This window comes from Neolamprologus multifasciatus, chromosome 10, assembly GCF_963576455.1.
Source record: "Neolamprologus multifasciatus chromosome 10, fNeoMul1.2, whole genome shotgun sequence".
Lineage (NCBI taxonomy): Eukaryota > Metazoa > Chordata > Actinopteri > Cichliformes > Cichlidae > Neolamprologus > Neolamprologus multifasciatus.
Window position 1 is genome coordinate 4,846,100 of NC_140448.1, and position 21,927 is coordinate 4,868,026.

At 43.8% G+C, this 21,927-nt stretch overlaps 1 protein-coding gene across 1 annotated transcript; it reads left to right on the top strand.

Annotated features, from left to right (window-relative positions):
- The first annotated feature begins 51 nt into the window (after nucleotides 1-51).
- prdm15 (PR domain containing 15) lies at nucleotides 52-21,829 on the top strand. Its single transcript, XM_085174001.1, has 24 exons — nucleotides 52-3,513; nucleotides 4,090-4,129; nucleotides 4,231-4,324; nucleotides 5,075-5,228; nucleotides 5,319-5,471; nucleotides 5,562-5,670; nucleotides 5,757-5,840; nucleotides 6,066-6,275; nucleotides 9,548-9,757; nucleotides 9,851-9,945; nucleotides 10,026-10,113; nucleotides 10,192-10,359; nucleotides 12,625-12,719; nucleotides 12,804-12,935; nucleotides 13,509-13,649; nucleotides 13,754-13,917; nucleotides 14,253-14,332; nucleotides 14,624-14,743; nucleotides 14,852-14,983; nucleotides 16,611-16,694; nucleotides 18,258-18,433; nucleotides 18,530-18,610; nucleotides 19,379-19,600; nucleotides 20,754-21,829. Exons 2-24 carry the CDS (start codon nucleotides 4,099-4,101, stop codon nucleotides 21,288-21,290), a joined length of 3,360 nt encoding a protein of 1,119 aa, XP_085030127.1. The 5' UTR covers nucleotides 52-3,513; nucleotides 4,090-4,098; the 3' UTR covers nucleotides 21,291-21,829.
- The last annotated feature ends 98 nt before the right edge of the window (nucleotides 21,830-21,927 follow it).

The window sequence follows — 21,927 nt, forward strand, 5'->3', positions numbered from 1 at the left end:
TATTCTCTGCTGATAAAAAATTAAATCTTAATAAAAGTGACCACAAAAAAAATTCAAGTGAAAAATAAGCACTTCTGTTAAATTATTGCAGAGTCTCCACATTGTAATTTAACAAAATATCACTGAACTATTGGCACTGTCTCGAGCTTTCAGAATAATAAATAAACACTTCTGTTTGGAATAAAATAAATACAAATTAGGTTTGAGAATGAAATAAACTTTTAAATTGTTGCAGAGTGTCCATATTGTAAACAAACAAACAAAATAACGAAAGTATTTGGCATTGATGAACTCCTCATCTGCCCGTGGATCATCAGTCCACTGTGCCGTTAAACCGAGGACTGACATCGCGCACACACTGCTTGTCTTTACCTCTTCAGAAAGTTTTGGCACCATTATCTCCCTGATGTGTGGGCGGCTGGGAATTTCATATCGCGGCTCGAGTATGCTGAGAAGAATCCTATGTTTTCCACGACCGGCATTGGCTGGTCATCCAGAGTGATAAAATGAGTCAGAGCCTCTGTTATTTTAACTGCCCGTGGATTTTCTCCTGACATTTTTCTTCGCTTTTCCAAAACCTGAGTTAAAGTTGGCTGTTCCACACTGCTGACATTTTGTTTAGCCTAGCTACAGCAGCCTCCAGTTTCTCTTTTTTAATCTGGAGCCGCCAGTCTGACTCATCTAACCCTGTGCCTGTTTAGCGCGGGATGTCCCCCTAGTGGCCAATCTAAAAAACTACAACAGAAATGACATGCCACCCTCTGATTAATGAAATAAGTTAGTATCGGTTCATGGTATCGGTTAACTTTTATGAGTATGAGTACACACACATTTTACAGTATCGGCCCCGATACCCGGTATCGGTATCGGTGCATCCCTAACATTTCTCAGAGATTTTATAACTCCTCTCACAGTTACTGCACATGTTCCACCACAGCACCACGGGGCTCTAATGGATTGACTGTGAAGGCTATCTGAGTGCAGTCAACTCATTTTCAAGAAATCAGTTAGATATGATATGAGCTTTGTAGCACGGTGAATTATCAACATGGATACACTGTGGCGATAAAGGCTGGGCAGCAACAATGCTCAGATGGGTTCGAGCATTTAAACGATGCCAAAGTGTTAACAAACTATCCCACACACCATTACATCCCCACCAGCTGCCTGAACTAGGGATGCAATGATACCAATTTTTTCAAACCGATACGATACCGATACTTGGATCTGAGTACTTGCCGATACTGAGTACAAAAAAACGATACTTCTACCACACACACACACACACACACTGCCTGTGGATTTTCTCTTGACATTTTTCATCGCTTTTCCAAAACCTGAGTTAAAGTTGGCTGTTCCACACTGCTGACATTTTGTTTAGCCTAGCTACATCAGCCTCCAGTTTCTCTTTTTTATCTGGAGCTGCCAGTCTCACTCGCCTAACCCTGTGCCTGTTTAGCGCGGGATGTCCCCCTAGTGGCCAATCCAAAAAACTACAACAGAAATGACAAGCCACCCTCTGATTAATGAAATAAGTTAGTATCGGTTCATGGTATCGGTTAACTTTTACGAGTATGAGTACACACACATTTTACAGTATCGGCCCCGGTATCGGTATCGGTGCATCCCTACTTCACACCATAAATTTCATAAAGTGTTGGGAATATTTCTCAGAGATTTTATAACTCCTCTCACAGTTACTGCACATGTTCCACCACAGCACCACGGGGCTCTAATGGATTGACTGTCAAGGCTATCTGAGTGCAGTGAACTCATTTTCAAGACATCAGATATGATATGAGCTTTGTAGCACGGTGAATTATCAACATGGATACACTGTGGCGATAAAGGCTGGGCAGCAACAATGCTCAGATGGGTTCGAGCATTTAAACGATGCCAAAGTGTTAACAAACTATCCCACACACCATTACATCCCCACCAGCTGCCTGAACCATACAAGACGGAGTGGATTCACGCTGTTGTGTTATTTATACTAACTTCCACATCCACATGTGGTTGCAGAAATTGAGACTCATCAGACTAGGCTATGTTTTTGTGAGCCTGCGCAAATTGTACCCTTGGTTTCCTGTTCTTTGCTGACAGCATGGCACCCCGTGTGGTCTTCTGCTGCTGTGGCCAACCTGCCGCAGGGTTTTGCCTTCAGAGATGCTCTTCTGGTTGAAACAAGTGGTTATTTGATTTACAGTTTTCCAGACTGGCCATTCAGCTTTAACCTAAAATAAACATCACTGGATATTTTCTCTTTTTCTGACTTTTTCTCTGTAAACTGTAGAGATGGTTGTGTGGGATCAGCAGTTTGTGAAGTACTCGGACCAGCCTGTCTGTCACCAACAACAAAGCCACAATTATGGAGGTCGCTTTAATCGCCTTTCTTCCTCCTTCTGATGTTTGGTTTGAATTTCAACAGACCGTCTTAGCCATCTGTACATGCCTCAACACACTGAGTTTGATTTGATTGAATCTTTATTTTGAACATGTTGAAAAAGTACAACAACATCGAATTAAAAGAGACAAATGAACAAAGCAAAACAAAAGGAAAACGAGCAACCGCAACTACAAATAACTTTCATGTTCAAAAAGGAGCAGGAAGAAGCATAAGCTTAGTTGCTGCCATGTTATTGGCTGACTGGATCTTTGCATGAATAAATGAATGAAGCAGTTGGATGTAACAAAGTGGCTGGTGAGTGTATTGTGCCTTATGTCTATATTTTTCTAATCCCCTAGAACAACTAGTAAATGTCTGTTGTCGTCAGATCTCAAACAATTAAGGCAACTGATTGCCTCAATGGTCCAACCTTCACTATCTGTCCTCCGCACATGTCCAGACTATCACAACTTCATCCAACAACTATGACAGGCTATCTGTCAGCTGTTAGTACAGTCCTTCAGACATGCCCACTCTGAGTGCTAACATAAGGAGACAAAGTTACAGTTTTATTATATAGTTTATCATATTAGAATTTAGTAACTGTGAAGTTATAACAAATATAATAAGTGGGCTAATCTCAAAAAAGAGTCCATATTAATCAAAAATTCAAAAGAGAGAAAATGTCAAAGAAACTCCAAATATTTAACTGGTACACTTTAGTAAGCTCGCACTGTTCCATGTGTTTAATCAGTTTGCTTATAGAAAGACGTTTTGGTATAAAGACAACATTGTAAAAAGCTTCTTGACACTGAAATATAATTTTCATTGAATGTGTTGTTAGACTGAAACAAAGCGAAACGTTTGATAAAGTAGTTCTAAGCAGCAGCATACGCTAACATGCTGCCTTTTAGTATTTTGTGCACACTTTTGTTAACTTCTGTAGTTTCTATAAGACTAAAAACTGTTACACGTATGAGGTAGTAGGTCCTAGGTTGGCGCCATTGTGTTGCGCCTACATTTCCCATAATGCAGTCGGGGCAGCTCGTTTCCGGTCCTGCGCCGTTTCTGGAGCGGATTGGAACCCGGAGTCAGGATTTGGTAAATGAAGGGGTTTTGCAGAAAAGGTAACGTGTTTCCCGACCAATACACGCCGCCTTTCTACCAAATGGAGACGCAGTTTGGTAGTAAAGGTGCAGCTGATCCGTCCGGTTCGGTCCGAGTTTACCCGAAACGCCTCCACCACACACTGGCGGCCGTTGAATAGCATTGACTCCGGTTTGGGGGTTTGCGTCTCCGGTCCATCCGCCATGCCGACTGTTCTTTGTTACATTTTAGCAAAGAGGAGCCGCTCAGATCGGAGTTAAAACCCGGCTAGAGTTTGGGAACGACTCAAATCCTGGATCCCGTCTATTCCCCGGGCTGCATATGTTCAAATACACGCGTCAACTGTTTCGCGTAGACCAAAAACCAGTTAATGTTTTCATAAGACACTAGTGTACAGCCGGTAGGGCTGATGCATTCACGTACACCTGAAGGGTCCCACATTAAGCGATGAGCAGGCTCAGAAGTTCAGTTACATCCTGAAACACTCGTTAAAGTACTTCCTTCGTGTAAATGCAGTAAAACTGAGCGCGACCCGGCTGCTGCTCTGCTCTCTGCCTGCTTTCTGGTAAACATGCAAACACTTTCCCTCTCTGTAGGTTGGCATAATGGCTGAACAGACACCAGATGAGTTCATCTGTGAGTATGACTCCAGCCCTTACTCTGTGTGTGTGTGTGTGTGTGTGTGTGTGTGTGTGTTAAAGCACTATGAAGACAGATGTGATGTGTGTATCTGACAGGGTGCGAGGACTGTGGCCAGTACCATGACTCTGAGTGTCCTGAACTTGGGCCGGTGGTGACTGTCCAGGACTCCTTCGTCCTCAGCCGAGCTCGGTGAGTGACAGCTGGAGGTGTCAGGTGGGGCTTTGGGCCATTCTTTGAACTCAAGTTTCTTTTTAAAGATCCAATCAGAGCAAAACCAAAGAAGGAGAAACATCGATCCCTGCTAGCGCTGACGTCATCCTGACCTGTGAAATTACAAACCCCATTCATGTGTCACCTTATTGCTGTTCTAGACCTTGAGATTGTCCAAGTATCCCACTGTGGGTGGTTGTGTTTCTGCCACTTGAAGCTTCATCCTAAATGTGGAACTTTTTAAACCCTTTAAACATAATAGATTTCTCACTCTATGCTTTCTTCTCACAAGCATACAGCTGCCTTCCTCGAGCCTCAGCCTGCAGTTTCTTTTTTTGTTTGTGTTTTCTCTCGTTCTCTGATATTTTGCATCATTGGGGAGGACACACCATTTTTCAGCATTTTAGCAAAGTAATCAGCATACTGAATCAAGTGATGCTGAAACTAAGGGATCACAAGAAGGCAGACAGGCAGGAGGCTGGCCTTGTTATTGTAAAGACCCTACAATAACCAGATCATCCTCTGTGATCAAGCACTTAGCAACAGCGGCAGCAAGAGTCCCTGTTTTAACAGGAAGAAGCTTCTGGGAGGAGTCTGCAGTAGCAGGTTGGGGGTTGTGATTGGTGATGATGGAGAGTTGAGAGTTTGAGCTTTTATCATGCTTTTAGCTTACATGCTGAACAGACAGTAATCAGGAGTTTATGCCATGTTGCTCTTTCCTTGGATCAGGTCGTCTCTTCCGGACAGCCTGGAGATCAGAGAGATGGGGAATGGAGAGGAGGGGGTGTTTGTCCTGCACCGGCTGGTCAAGAGGACTCGGTTTGGGCCCTTTGAAGCAAAGAGGGTTCCCCACCTGGAGAAGGAAGGAGCGTTCCCCCTGAAGGTGCACTTAAACCCCCTGCTTTAAACTGTACGTGTGCATGTGGTTTTTAACTTTAACTTCCTTCTTGGTCCTCTCTCTGTCGTCGGGCAGATCTTCAAGAAGGACGGTGTAGTGGTGTGTTTGGACTCCAGCAGTGAGGAGGACTGCAATTGGATGATGCTGGTGCGACCTGCCAGCGACCACAAGCACCAGAATCTGACGGCTTACCAGCAGGACGACGAAGTTTACTTCAACACCTCCCAGGTATCTTCCTCCACCTGAAACCTGCGCGGCTCCTTCGCCTCTGTAAGCGGACTGATTTGTTGATCCACCTGCCGCTGTTGTGTTTCCCAGGATGTGCTGCCAGGAACAGAGCTGAGAGTCTGGTATGGAGCGTTCTACGCCAAGAAGATGGAGAAGCCCATGCTGAAACCCCCGCTTCAGCCACCGCTGCCTCCACCTGGTAGATTTGGTTACAGCACAGATGCTGTTGGGGTACCATGGAAACTGTGAGAGTTACATCTTCTGGTTTTTCTCTTTTTCAATCAGATGCGACAGCTCCATCTGCTAAATCGGAGATCTCAGAGAAAAGTGGAGCCCACATGCCTCCAGCGGCTGAAGACAGCAGCACAGGTATGATCATCAAAAACACTCAGCACCTCCAGTTCACGTCTTTGAAATGTTTTCCCATATTTAGCTAAGTTTGTGATTATAATCCTTTTTTTTCTTTTAACTGCATCAATTTTTCAGCAGCTTTTTGTTCTGGCAGCGAGTCCAGCATGAGTGAACGCCACATGTTCACCCGTTCAAAAGCTGAACAAAACGCTGACTCATCTACCCCTTTTCTGTGGATCACAGGCGACATGCTGAGCCACCTCAACGAGGTAAAGACGGTAACGGTGCTTCCAGCGGAGCAACTCCTGCCCCAGGGGGAATGCCTGGTTGGTCCTGATGAGGAGGAGGGCAGCTCCCCTGCAGCGCAGCCCAGCCCCAAGAGAGGGCACAGCCGAGGGAGGAGGGCTAAAGGACGCAGGCCCGGTGCTGCAGCTGCAGCAAGCAAAAACAGAGGTGAGAAGAAAGAGAGAGTCAGGCTTGGGCAAAAAGAAACTTGGTGAAACATATTCTGGCTCGCAGCGGTTAAATGAAGACGATCACATGATATTTAGAATGCATGCTGCACCAGTCAAAACACAAAGCAAAAGTAGATCGAGTGCTCCCTCGGTCAAAGTTTCTGGATATAATCACGACGTTAAGACAGATCAAATTCAAATGTGTAGCAAAGCAGGAGGTGAAGAGCTTGTTCTTTGAAGCAGATCATCGTCCGCTGTAACAAGTAATGTTGACCAAGAACAAAGCAACAAGTGTCCTGGAGTCGCGTCTGCACCACAGAACAACACAGAAAAGACACAAAGACAGTTAATGCATGAAGATCCTGCAGTGCTGAGGTGAATCGCCCAGTGTCAACGCAGACGAGGCTCCTTGTATCCATACAGCTCACAAAGTCACCAACCAATCACAGTCCATCTGAACAAAGATGTGTGCCCACTAAACACGTCGAGGCAGGAATGTCTCAGGTCTCTGGTTTACTTAACCCTTTAAAGCCGGTCAGAGCGGCACGCTCCGTTTTGTGCAACTACTTTTAAATCCCTGTAGCTCTGCAACCACGTGAGCTAGCGCAATAATTTTTTTTGCATATGAAACCTGAGGAGTTGTACTTACATCTTATGCCATCAGCTTGTCCTCGGTCACAGTTTCCTTCCACATATAGTTTTGCAAAAACTGCATAAAAAGCACTTGCAGCAACAAAAACATAATATTCCAGAAACACGCTTTGCCGATCTGATCAGCTGTTCATAACACTTCCTACATCCATCAGCACGAACTATCGCATGTCTGCCATGACCTGCCCGAAACCGGAAGTGACGTCATTTTCGCGGAAATGTAGTTTTCTACCATCAGGGCCTCATGAGCCTATACTGGTGTTTTTAAAAGTTATGTTTGACTTTATGACTTTCTGTGTGGTTTCTGGGATGCTTAGGACTCATATTGCACTGCTGGAAATAGTTTATTTTGATGCATATGCTGCTTTTTTGCAAATTTGCATTATAATATTTATTTTCGTTTTTCCTGCAGTATATAAAAATTGGTGTATTTCAAAAATAAAACTATGAAGACACTCAAAATAAATTTCCTGTGGTGGGAAACTATTTTGTGCAACTTTTTTGTATTTACAGTTTTGAGGGATAAGCCTCTTAAATTTCTCTAACTAGAAATATATGTTAAAAAAACAAAAACGATTTTACATTTTTTTGTAGTTTATTGCACTTTTTTGCAATTTATGTAATTACTATGCACTTAATGCAGACATATTATTAAAATTTGGGCTTTAATGGTTGTATTGATGTATAGCAACTTGAAATGCTCCCAAAAATGGCTCCACAGCATGTAAACATATAATATAAGCTCTGGTGGACTTGGTTCTATGGTAGGTCTTAAAGGGTTAATGGAAAAAACATATGTTGTCCCTTCATGCAATTACTTTTCCAAAGTGGAAAAATCTGCGCTGTATCAAATCACCACCGGGGCAAAAGAGGGATCTCACGTGTGTCAAGTACTTTTCTACTTTTTCAAGAAGCCAGACAGAAACTCCTCAGTAAGAGTCACATGACAGCCCACCTATAGTTTTCCAAAAAGCACCCCAAGGACGCTCAGACCAGAGAAACTAAGATCTCTGGTCTGATGAAACAAAGATTACACTCTTTGGCTTGAATGCCAAGTGAAACCACTCATCACGTGGATGATCTCATCCCTACAGTGAAGCCTGGTGGCAGCAGCATCGCGCTGTGGGGATGTTGTTCAGAAGCAGGAACTGGGAGACTAGTCAGGGTGGAGGTAACGGTCAATGCAGCGATGCACAGAGGCATGATGTGGATGTTAACCTGCTAGAGCACTCTGGACCTCAGACTAGGGTGAAGGTTCATCTTCTAACACAGGGGTGGGGATATCTAAAACCTGCAGGTCAACACACCTGAATCAAATGATTAGTTCATTACCAGGTCTGGAGAACTTCAAGACACGTTGAGGAGGTCATTTAGCCATTTACATCAGCTGTTGGATCAAAGACACATCTAAAACCTGCAGGACACCTGCAGTTCCTCCACCTCTGTTCTAACAGGACAATGACCCTAAACAGCCAAGATAACAGAGGAGTGGCTTTAGACATTTCCCTCAGTCACACCCCAGAGTTGAACCTGACTGAACGTCTCTGGAAAGATCTGAAAATGGCTGTGCACCAACAATCCCAATCCAAACTGCTGGAGCTTGAGAGATTTTGCAAAGGAGAGTGGGAAACAATTCAATTCAATTCAATTCAATTTTATTTATATAGCGCCAAATCACAACAAAAGTCGCCTCAAGGCGCTTCATAGATACAGAGAAAAACCCAACAATCATATGACCCCCTATGAGCAGCACTTTGGCGACAGTGGGAAGGAAAAACTCCCTTTTAACAGGAAGAAACCTCCGGCAGAACCAGGCTCAGGGAGGGGCGGGGCCATCTGCTGTGATTGGTTGGGGTGAGAGAAGGAAGACAGGATAAAGACATGCTGTGGAAGAGAGACAGAGGTTAATAACAGATATGATTCAATGCAGAGAGGTCTGTTAATACATAGTGAGTGAGAAAGGTGACTGGAAAGGAAAAACTCAATGCATCATGGGAATCCCCGGCAGCCTACGTCTATTGCAGCATAACTAAGGGAGGATTCAGGGTCACCTGGTCCAGCCCTAACTATATGCTTTAGCAAAAAGGAAAGTTTTAAGCCTAATCTTAAAAGTAGAGATAGTGTCTGTCTCCTGAATCCAAACTGGAAGCTGGTTCCACAGAAGAGGGGCCTGAAAACTGAAGGCTCTGCCTCCCATTCTACTTTTAAATACTCTAGGAACAACAAGTAGGCCTGCAGAGCGAGAGCGAAGTGCTCTAATAGGGTGATATGGTACTACAAGGTCATTAAGATAAGATGGGGCCTGATTATTTAAGACTGCCCCAAAAATAGGTGTGCTAGCTTGTAGCATCATACTCAAAAAGACTTGAGGCTGTAATCGCTGCCAAAGGTGCTTCCAAGCTACCAAGGTATCGAGCAAAGGCTGTGAATATTTATGCACATGTTATATTTCAAACAAACGTCATCACTTTGTCATTAAAGAGCATCGCATGTAGAATGTTGAGGTGAAAAATGAACATGATTAATTTTGCAATAAGGGCGTAAAACGATCAAGTGTGGAACGCGAGCTCATCTACGGTTGCTCCATCGACTTTGACGTTGGCTTCCTGATGTGTGCAGATGTGAAGCCCCCACTGGTGAGCTCGGAGCCTGTAGCATCAGAGGGGGGAACGAGAGCGGCAGAGAACAGCAGCCCACTGAGCGCTCCAGACAGCGGGCCTGTCCTGAAGAGGCACAGAGCCAGAGAGCACAAGAAGGTCTACGCTTGCCCCCGCTGCAACAAGGTCTTCCAGAACAGCAGCAACCTCAACAGACACATCCGATCTCACGGTATCGTTGTGGCTGCGATGGCGTCATCTCCAGATAGAGTTCAATTCAGGAGGAGTGTGTTTACTAAAAGGTCCCTTCATGTGTGGTCGGCAGGTGATAAGCTGTTCAAGTGCGATGAATGTGACAAGTTGTTCAGCCGTAAGGAGAGCCTGAAGCAGCACATCTCATACAAGCACAGCAAGAACGTGGTAAGTGCGTTTCGAACGGCCGGATCGAGGGTTTCAGCCACTCTGGCGGTTAATGACGTCGTGTGTTTATCCCCCAACAGCCTGACCAAGAGTACAAGTACAAATGCAACACGTGTGAGAAATCTTTTCGCCTGGAAAATGCCTTAAAGTTCCACAACTGCCGGACAGGTAGGTTTGCCTCTTTTCTTTTTCCCCCTCGTCTCTGATCGCATTTCTAACCATGTTCTTCTCTTTCCTTCACTCCAGACGACAAGACGTTCCAGTGTGACATCTGCTCGCGGTTCTTCTCCACCAACAGCAACCTCTCCAAGCACAAGAAGAAGCACGGCGAGAAGCTCTACTCCTGTGAAATCTGCAACAAGATGTTCTACCGCAAAGACGTGATGCAGGAGCACCACAGGAGGCACGGTTTGGGTGAGTCCACGAGAACACAGAGCAGCGTTTGCTATTGTTTTCACAGTACTAGAATGATGAGAGCAAAATGCTTCTTGTGCCTTTTATGGTTGATGAAAAGCACTACAGGAATAAATAAATCAGAGTATGGATAGTTAAACTCCCTCCCAGGCAGTCGTGCCGCTCGTCTTATCCGTCACCGTGATTATACAAGAAACAGGAAACGTCTGGCAGTCAAGTCTGCAACTGGAGACTCTGTAGGCTTGAACCTTTACGGTTTTTAGAACAAAGAGATTTTCTGCAAACTACTCCAAAGTTCATGTGTCCATGTAGCTCAAACAGCTTCTTAAATAATCAGGCCCCATCTTATCTTATATTCAGTGTTGGGGAGTAACGGAATACATGTACCGCCGTTACGTATTTAAAATACAAAATATGAGTAACTGTATTCCGTTACAGTTACCGTTTAAAAAGGTGGTATTTAGAATACAGTTACTTTGTTGAAATAAATGGATTACACGGCGGTACTTCCCTGTTTCATATTGTGGCGGGTCAGGACTGTTTGGGTTTGTTTGACAGCTACGTTTTGTTGTTCCAGGCGGCAGCGTTACGGTTGCCATGGTTACAGGGTGACGCTCTCTCTCTCGCGTGTTTCCTGGGTGAGAGAGGCCTTCTTGTTGTTGTTGTGCTAAGCTAATAGGCAGAATGCTACAGGTATAGCTCTAAAGAATGTAGCATCATGGGCAGTGTAGTCCGTGCTGCAGGGAGAATGGACTGCCATACACGTTATGTGTCTGTGAGCGAGGGAGGGAGAAAAAGGAAAAGTACGAGCTGTCATCGAGCAGAAACGGGAGCTGGAAGCATGTAAATATAATAATAACCACTGCAGCCAAGAAGAGAGCCTGACAAGCCCAGTTGTAAGTAAGCTATTAAGACTCGACTGTACACCGTGTTCGTGTTTTCCTCCAAAAACAATAAGTTCTGTTGGAGCAGCCTTTCAACGCCTCTCTCTGTCTCTGCTAGCAAAGTGACCCAGACAACAAAGTAAAGCTAGTTTTTGGCTACGAGCCGACACAGAACCCACCGTATTAGCCAGAGGTCCCTTTACTACGGTTCGGAGCCGCAGACCTTCAGTAACAGTAATAAATCACAGCAATAGTACATTCATGTAGTTGTAAACAGCATGATAATATATTAAGTAATCCAAAGTATTCAGAATACGTTACTCTCATTGAGTAACGTAACGGAATACATTACAGAATACATTTTGGGGCATGTAATCTGTAATCTGTAATGGAATACATTTTAAAAGTAACCTTCCCAACACTGCTTATAGACATCATAGTACCACATCGCCCCAGTAGAGCACTTCACTCTCGCTCTGCAGGCCTACTTGTTGTTCCTAGAGTATTTAAAAGTAGAATGGGAGGCAGAGCCTTCAGCTTTCAGGCCCCTCAGCTTCCAGTTTGGACACCAGACGCCCTCTCTGCTCTAAAGATTAGGCTTCAAACTTTCCCGTTTGATAAATCTTATAGTCATGTGACTCTGAGCTATTCCTTAGCTATGGCACAATAAGCCTAGGCTTTGTTCACCTCATTTCACTCTGTGTGTGCTTACACAACACTCGGCATTAATCATTAGTCGTTTTTAATCTCAGGCTCTTCCACAGTGTCTCTTTTGTCCCGTCTCCCTGAGCCGTGTTCTGCTGGAGTTTTTCCTGCTTGCTCATAGGGGGTCGTTTGATTGTTGGGGTTTTCTCTGTTTTATTGTTGGGTCCTCGCAAATAGGAAGAGTCTCGAGGCAACTGTGACCTGGTGCTGTGTAAGCAAAACTATTGGTCGGATCTCTGCAGGTTGTTCTGTGTGTTCGACTCCAGCTGGTTTGATCGGTTGCTGAGAAACATCCCCCACAGCCTGATGCAGCCACCACCATGCTTTACTGTAGGGGTTCAGAGAATACTTTTAACCGTACAATGAGAGCTATTTAATCACTGTTTAGCAAATATTAAGTGATTTGTTGTTTTGTGAGTTTAGCCAGGCAGCAACAAATGATATAAAACAGTTATTTGCAGCCGTTCATATGATTGCATCACTCTGGCATTGTTAGTGGTAATCATATCGAATCTCACCGTGTAAACGATTTCATAAAACTGAGAAGGATTCGACAAACACACAGATGACCAAGTCAGAGCTGAGCAGCCTGGTGCATTTTTGCACCGTTTAGATGGATTTCTCCTGTTGGCCCTGACGCTCTCCGCTAAACTAAACCTCAAATCCATCCGCACAGGACCAAAGCACATGAAGAGAGAGGAGCTGGAGGCCAATGGAGAAGAAGGGACCAAGTATAGGAAGGAGCCGTCACCCTGTCCCATTTGCAGCAAGGTAAGCCGTCTGCACACGTCGGCTCGTGGCATCACTTCATCGTGCACCTGCTTCACTGCAGTGTGTCTCTGTGTGTGTGTGCAGGTGTTCTCCTGCAGGAGCAACATGAACAAGCATCTGTTGACTCACGGCGATAAAAAGTACACCTGTGAGATCTGCGGCCGCAAGTTCTTCCGTGTAGACGTCCTCCGAGACCACATTCACGTGCACTTCAAGGTGAAACCTGCAACATTATCAGACCTTTTGAAGGATTCGTTCACAGAGAAGCTGCTGTTTCATCACAAGATCAAAGAGTTTGTGTTTCAGTATATTACAAAAATGCAGGATTTATGGATGAAATGAATTTCTAGGATGAAAGCTGCACCACTGTATGTAGAGTCTGTTCCACTCGTTTAACAGCGCCGCTGCACATTTAGCTGCACAAATTCAGAACGATTTTTTGGCTTTGGGCCTTTGAGTACTTGGTTTCCACTTTAATCACACACACAAGGATTTACAAGGATGCCACTTTGACTCAGATCAGGTATCAAAATGTGCTCCATCTCTGATTCAGTATTATTCTATACATTTACATGTCCTCAGTCAGAATCTCACCATTTCTCTAAATTATAGGTTAAAAACATTAGACTGCTGCATCCTAGGCTAAAGACAAATTCTCATTTTTAGGAAACATATTAAAAAAAAATCAGAAGCACTGCTACTCAGATAAGAAAAGATAAACACAGAAATGCTCAGGTGCTCTCCAGATACCTGCCGTTCGTCAGGTTGAATGACATCCTTTTATTTCAGGACATCGCCTTAATGGACGAGCAGGAAAGGGAAGTCTTCATCAAGAAGATCGGCATCTCAGCGGACGACAGTGACGAAACAGACGAGGATGAAGATGAAGATGACCCAGAGCACCATAAATATAACTGCAAGAAATGCCAAGTAAGCAATCTTCCGACTGTCACGGAGAAACTCTGCAGTCACATGGAGCACCACGTATCCCTGTGTCCCACACAAATAACACACGTCCTGCTTCTTGTCTCCAGCTGTCCTTTGCAAAAGGAAAAGAGTACCTGAAGCACATCATGGAGCAGCACAAGGAGAAAGCCTACGGCTGCGGGATCTGTAACCGACGCTTTGCACTCAAAGCCACTTACAACGCTCACCTGGTCATCCACCGAGAGCAGCTGCCCGACCCTTCGGTGCAGAAGTAAGACTGTAGGAAGCGAGCAAGTACAAATGCCAGTCACAGTCTTGTGGGTCTTGTGTATAATTGTATAAAGAAGTACTTTTGAGATCTGGTGAGGAGAAGAATACATCTGATTCCTTTAAATATGTTCACAGGAGGAAAGATAGCATCAGCCATTGAGTGCTAGTTACTAATCATTCATGCATGTGAGAGCTGAAATTGCTGACTTGCACCTAAAAGGAAATGATGTCATTTTTAGCACAAACTGTGTATTTTTCAAAATAAAGGTACTAAATAATTATGAAGTCAGAAAAATCTGCAGAAATCATTTTCAAATGTTTCGCTCTTTCCTAAAGGTACATCCATCCATGTGAGATTTGTGGGCGAATATTCAATAGCATTGGAAATCTGGAAAGGCACAAGATCATCCACACAGGTGAAATGTTTATTCTAACAAATTTATTCGCCTACCACCCAGTGTAAGGTTTTTAAATGAACACTACTGGTAATCTGCAAAATCTTTTATGTTTCTGCAATGTTTCATCCAAACGCTAATCCCACAAGATTTTAATTGAAGTCACATTTTTAATGCTAAAATGTGTGTTTTGATAAAATAATGGCATAAAAATGTTCCTCTGTTCAGCAAAGCAGCTGAAAGTTGTAATCAAGGACAGCACGTTCCTATGCTAACGTCACAATAAAAAAAGATGTTTGTTCACTCATCCAGGGGTGAAGAGCCACGGCTGCGATAAATGCGGCAAATCGTTTGCAAGAAAGGACATGCTGAAGGAGCATCTCAGGGTGCACGACGACAACCGGGAGTACTTGTGCGCAGAGTGTGGGAAAGGTCATCGCACGCCTCATTGCTCTTTTCCCACCGTGTAAACTGAACAAGTAGACTTGAACTGGTGGTGGTTGAATTATTCTGAGATTGTGTCAACGTTTGCCTGCCCAGGTATGAAGACCAAACATGCTCTGAGGCACCACATGAAGCTCCACAAGGGCATCAAAGAGTACGAGTGCAAGGAGTGTAAGCGCAAGTTCGCCCAAAAGGTCAACATGCTGAAACACTACAAGAGACACACAGGTAAGTGAGAATGTGTGTGTATACTAGGGCTGCCACAAACGATTATTTTGATAGTCGACTAATCAGATCATCATCCATTGGACGTAAAACGTACAGCTTATTGCACCAGCAGCATCTGCTCTTATATAACTATCATTAGCTTACAGCTTTAAGTGTTTAAGGTGCTAACTAAAAATAAAGACAAGATGATAGTTTATTAAATTTTAATGAAATTTGCAGATTGTTTCGGTGAAGTTTAATAAACTCCTTGCTATCTAAAATATAACAGGACACCGGAGTAAATTCTCCAGCATCTCACACTTCTGATAATCAGCTGTCTGCTTGATGTTTATTCAGCTGTGTAAAAACTATAACTTTAATCTCAGCCAAACCGATTTACTCAGGAACAAATAAAATACTAAAAAACAGCCAAACAATAACATTTTTAAGTTATCTAAGTGACTTATATATCATGTTTAACCTGAGTAGTGAAAGACGGCGGTGGGTTTGAAAATTTGCCGGGAGTCCGGTGTTCTCACGGCTCTAGCGAGCCTAGCCCCCGGCTAGCTATCGAGCTAGTGGCTAACAGACGTCTCTGAAAACGTCGGAGCGCTTTTGAAAATATGTGGTGTCCTGATAAACTGAGCAGATATTTGAGGTTTACACAGCTACATTCTCGCCTGAAAATATGTTAAACGTTTATTTTGTGACCCAGAAAGAATAATAAGAGTAATATTAAAACTAACTAGCTGCCGCCATTGTTGTAAACTGAGCTGGGCTGCGCTATGAATTCTGGGACACAGCTTCTTCTTCTTCAGGGTTTAACGGCAGCTGACATCCTTGTACATGCAGTGCTGCCATCTTCTGTTTCAGTCCGTTATTACACTCTTAAATCCTACTACTTATTCCTGCGTCTTTTGTGATCTTACAAAGCTTCAAACGAGCGTCGACTATTAAATCAGTCGTCGACGGTTTTGATAGTCGACATAATCATGACTAGTCGACTAATCGTGGCAGCCCTAGTGTATACACATAGAGCTCATTTTAATGCATTACCTTAGTGTAACACACACAGACACACACCTGCACTAATGCTCAGTCATACACACACAACCGCTGTAATTCTTTTTGTCTGTGTAAATGGTAAATGGTAAATGGACTGATTCTTATATAGCGCTTTTCTACTCTCCCGGAGTACTCAAAGCGCTCTATACAACATGCCACATCATGACACACCCAGTCACACCCATTCTCACAAGCTCTTTATCTATACTTAGTGCTTTTTCTAACTACATTCACACACATTCATACTCCGATGGACGCATCGGAGAGCAACTTGGGGTTAGTATCTTGCCCAAGGATACTTGGCATGCAGACTGGAGGAGCCTGGGATCGAACCACCAACCTTCCGATCAGTAGGTGACCTGCTCTACCTCCTGAGCTACAGCCACCCCTGTGTAGCCCCACCACAGTCTTTACCCTAATTGTCTTGATTGTTCTCACTTGTCTCTATTGCAGTAAGAAAATGTGTTTGTGTGTCACAAACATGAAGGATGTATACTGCAAAAAAAGCACTAAGAACCGAGCACACCTAACAGAATCACGTCATTATCCCTCAGTGCTTGTTTTTGTGTCACCGTGCTTGCAGGTATAAAGGACTTCATGTGCGAGTTGTGTGGAAAGACTTTCAGTGAGAGGACGACACTAGAGACTCACAAGCTCATCCACACAGGTATTTCATGTCACTGTGGCGTCATAAAACCAGACTGCTGTGCATTACTCGGTTATTACAAGCTGAACATGAAACTCTTTCATCTGAATCTACTTTCCTGCTACATTTAAATCAGAAACATAAATACATTGTAAACAAGACTGGACCAAAGCCCTTCATAATGAAGTGAGAGGCTGATAAAGTCACACAGAAAGCAACTTATTACTTATAATCTTCAAATGTAATGCAATATGTAGTAATGTAATATCTTCTTTTAGTCATAATTTAAAGTGATTTTACCAAAAATAATTTTAGCTGTTAATGTTAACTGTTGTAGTTTGAAAATGTAAGTTAGCTCTTATTAGTTGTTGATGAATAGAAGAAAGAGAAACTTTTGTTTGATCCCAAAAATAAGAAGGTTGACTTAAGTTAGCATAAAGGCTAAAATCGTGTGGTTACAGCGAAGCAGTTTGGTCCAAAGGTAAACTGTGACATGCAGCTGCTGCCAGGACCTTATGATTTAAGAAGCACGTTGTATCCTTTCATGTAAACGCCTGCTATTTTTGGATTAGCGTAATGTTAGCTACATGGTGCTAACTAAACAGTAGTTTAAGTTTTATTGTCATGTACGGAGAAACAGTGTAGCCACGTTTACCCATAATGAAATTCTTTGGCTCGTGCTCCTCAGCTTTACATGAACATGTAGAAAGTGTGCCGTTATATTAAGAAGAAAATAGCAGTAATAATAATAATACTGATGATGATGATAAAAGAGAAAAAGAGAGAGAAAAAATTTAAGTTGGTATTTGCATGTTGTGCAAAACTTGTGCAACGAGCATTTAAGTGGCGTTTGTTGAAGTGACAGTGTGTAGAGTCCTGTAGTTGTAGTGAGTGTGTAATGGTGCGTGCAGAACGTCAGCAGCTCGAAAGCCTGATGGCTTGTGGGTAGAAACTGTCTCTGCGTCTGCGAGCGCGGGTCTGAATGCTCCTGAACCGCCTGCTGGACGACAGGACTGAGAAAAGTCTGGCTGGATCAGAGAGGAGCCGCTGCATCTTCCTCGTGCAGCGCTGTCTGTAGAGATGCTGCATGGCTGCCAGTTCAGTCCTGGTGATGCGCTGTGCTGTCCTCACCACCCTCTGCAGAGCTTTGGTCCAGAGCGTTAGCGGCTGCCGTACCAGGTGGTGATGCAGCCAGTCAGAGTAGTAGCTACACCTATGAAGCAAAGTTACAAACAATTTTTAGGAAAATGTTTTCTTTCTTAAACAAAAGTTTAATAAGACAGAGAAGGACTTGGAGATTGATACATTATTGAGCAAAATGATAATGGAGTAAATAATTTGTTACACTACTCGTTACATTAGTTTTGCTCCATAAATTGACCTGAAACACGTTCACATAATTACCAGTTCTGCTGTTCTACACACCAACATCTGATCTTTCATATGTACGAACACAAATCCAACAACACAAAGCAAAGATGTTTTGGAGTGCATTACACACAACATTGAATATGATAGGGTTTAATTTGAGGCTTCATGCTAGCTGATGCTGTTGAGCTGACCTCTCCTTCTCTGCTGCTGCAGTGGGTAAGACGTGGACATGTCCCACATGCGATAAGAAATACCTGACCGAGTACATGCTGCAGAAGCACGTCCACCTGACCCACGAAAAGGTAGAGGCCCAGTCGTGTCACCTCTGCGGGACAAAGGTGTCCACTCGCGCTTCTATGAACCGACACCTGCGACGCAAACATCCCGAGGTGAGTGGGGTCAGACCGGAGAGGAAACGACCCACATTACAGCACTCGAACGGCAGACTTGACCTGAAATGCTGTCCTTCTCCTGTATGCCTACAGGTGGTGTCTGTGAGACTCGACGAGTTTGATGATCTTCAGGAAAATTTGTCAATGAATGAGTCATCTATCAGCATTGTGCAGGTTAGAATGAAATTCTGGATTTCTGACACCACAGACGGTCTCGACCAGGCCTCCACCCATCGTCTTCAGATGGTCCAAAATGCAGCTGCTCGCCTGCTAACTGCTAACTGGTACCAAACGGAGAGAGCGTATAACCCCAGTTTTAGCTTCTTTACACTTCCTGTCTCCTACAGGATCCGATTTAAACTTTTACTTTTTGTTTTTAAGTCTCTTAACGCCCGAGCGCCTTCTTACCTGTCTGAGCTCCTCTCTGTTTATGCTCCAGGAAAAACCACAAGGTCGAGCTCAGAATAGATGCTGTCCATCCCACGGACTTGTCTCCAATCTCGTGGTGATAGATCCTTCTCTGTGACAGGTCCCAGAGATCTGCACAAACACAATTTAAATCACTACTAAAGACATTTTTATGCCCTGGCTTTTAACACACTATGACCCAGGCATTCTGCTCTTATTTTAAATAGTTTTAGTTATTGTTTTCATTCTTTTATTGTCCTATTATTGTTTTATATTGTTATTATTGTATTACATTGTTGCTTTTTAATGCCATTTTTATATTGTTAAGCACTTTGTGCAGCATCGGCTGTTTGAAATGTGCTATATAAATAAATTTGACTTTGACCTTATTGACAAACGAGGTGGTTTTAGGGAGGTGTAGCTATGGAAACACTGACAAACAACAAGAAACCATATTGTCTAAGTATGTCTGTGGTGTCAGCATTAAAATCTGCATTTTTCTGCACACTAAAGATGTTTCACTTCCTCCTGCAGCCCTCTCTGACCATGGAAAAAGACGGGATGTCTCAGGAGCGGCCCAGTCGACCTTCCCGACACCCCAAGAAGAAGCAGAGAAGCTCAGCTGAGCCGGAGCTCTCCGAGTCCGATGAATACGTCGATTTTGCTGAACCAAGGCACGAAGCCATGTCAGAATTCAACGCCGTCATTGTCGGTGACGAGACTGAGACGAGCTCTGCTGTACAGAGCATCCAGCAGGTACGTGTGCACGTTTCCCCCAGAAGATTCTGCTTTGTTGCTACAATAACGTGTCCAATTTCTTTCCCCACAAACACCACGATAAGTGGACAAAGGCAGGCGGCCTGATTAAAAAGGAAAACACAGACTGAAGTTTTTCTCCCTGAAGAGCCCTTAAGTCACCCACGGCGGCTGGCTCGACATTGCCGATGAAAGGCAGAATAAATCTGGATTTGCACTTGTTTTGTTGATTATTTGATATGAAGTCATCATTTAATAACTGTGGCATTTGTCTAAAAATGTGGCAGTTGTCTAATAAAGTTTTTTTTTGAATGGGCTATAATGTTACACAACCTAATAAATTGCCGACTTTTGTAATTGTTGACCTAGTAGTTATGACTTCATTGGGAATCATAGGATGAAATGTGGATCTGTTGAGTAAAGCAGGTGTAAAACACACACAGTCAAACCACAAAATGATTACATTTATAATATACAATTGTTTTCCTACTGTGAAGACGGTGTTATGAAATTACACAAATGCAGTGCAGCGCTTGAAGCCACAACTGACAGCTGAGGCTTTGTGATTACAGATGTGCTCAAACACCTTTAACAATTTTAATAATATAACTACACAAAGTGGCATGATGCTTAAATAGTTTGATTTAAAAATGTGAAATAAGACGTAGTTTCTAATTTTATTTATTTATTTTCCATTTTTCAGATGTGTTTACGACATTATTTCTGTCCACTTGAGTCAATATAAGACTTTTATTCCAGCTGCAGTAATTTATATTTGGCCTCTGTTCTGGAACTTTCCTAACATGTGCAGCCAAGAGGCCGGGAGAGCGGCAGCAGCAACATCCTGTTAAAAGGGAGTTTTTCCTTCCCGCTGTCACCAAGTGCTTGATCACTGGGTGGTGTCTAATTGTTGGGGTTTTCTCTGCATTATTGTAAAGTCTGTACAATATAAATCACCTTGAAGTGACCGTTGTTGTCATTTGGTGCTGTGTGAATGCAATAAGATTCAGTTCAGTCAGCTGGAGCTTGACTCACGACCTCAGCCAGCTGCTGTTCCTCACAAACTCAGATCATAACAACAGTTTTGTGCTTTAGCAGCAGATGAGCTGCTTTCATCATCGATTTGCAATTGATTCCATTGTTGCCGTTTCAGGTGGTGGTTCTGACCGACCCCAGTGCTCCGTCAGCCTCCTCCCCCAACAGTTCAGTGGGACTGACCAACATCACGGTCACGCCCATCACCAGCCACGCCCCTGCCCAGTTTACCAGCCTGCAGCCTGTCGCCGTGGGCCACCTGACAGCCAGCGACCGGCCCCTCACACTGGACAACTCCATTCTCACGGTCACCTTTGACACAGTCAGCGGCTCCGCTATGCTGCACAACCGGTCTGCAGAACTCATCCCAGAGACTGTAGGTCCTGCTGGAGGCGGGACACCCCAGTCCGTCGCCCATTTCATCAACCTCGCCACTCTGGTCAACCCCATGGGCCACCAGCTAGAGGCCCCGACTCTGGCGTGGAGGCCTGTACCTGCAGCTGAGGGCAGCCAGGTCACTCCAGTGGTGGAGGGTGCACAGGGGGAGAGTCAGGAGGCCCAGAGCCAGGGCCCAGATCCAGGCCGGCCCAGCCAGAGCCAGCCAGCCACCCCTCAGCAGCAAAGCAGTTCTGCGCAACAGATGTTCAGCTACTGAGCAGACACTAGGGGTGCAGGTCACCTCACACAGATACTGTTACATAGTAGAGTAGATTTTTAACAAACTGTACAAAGTTGTGATCACTGTCACCCAGATGCCTCTCCAGCCCAATGGAAGCAAATGGTATTGTAATATTTTTTAAGAGTAAAACGGGAAACAAATTGACAGTTAGTGAATCTGTTTTTGAGAAAATGAGGAAAAAATGTGCATTTAGCCACAATCACTGACGTCTGAAACCAAAGCAACTGTTGAATATTCTAACGCCTTACCAGCCTTGGGGGGAAAATGCATGTTTTCAGGATAAACCTGCTGCTTGAACAATGAGATGTGGAAATGCACCAACATGAAAAGCAGATGAACTTTGTGACAAAGTGAAGATCCGTTGACCACATTATAATAACACATGGTATTTGGTGTACTCCCTAAAACAGCTGAGTGCTGAACATGATTTTTGAATGCCGTAAACTGTAATTATTGTCAACCTGTCTGAAATAAATATTGGCAGCCATTTTTAAAAATGATATTTTTAAAGAAAATTCATCAGGTCGTCGTCCTTTTTGTATGTTGTCAGTTGTGACTGCAGCTGCAGAGAGAGCCTGATGGCTGGGCCTTTGCCCATGTGGCCTGAAAAAGC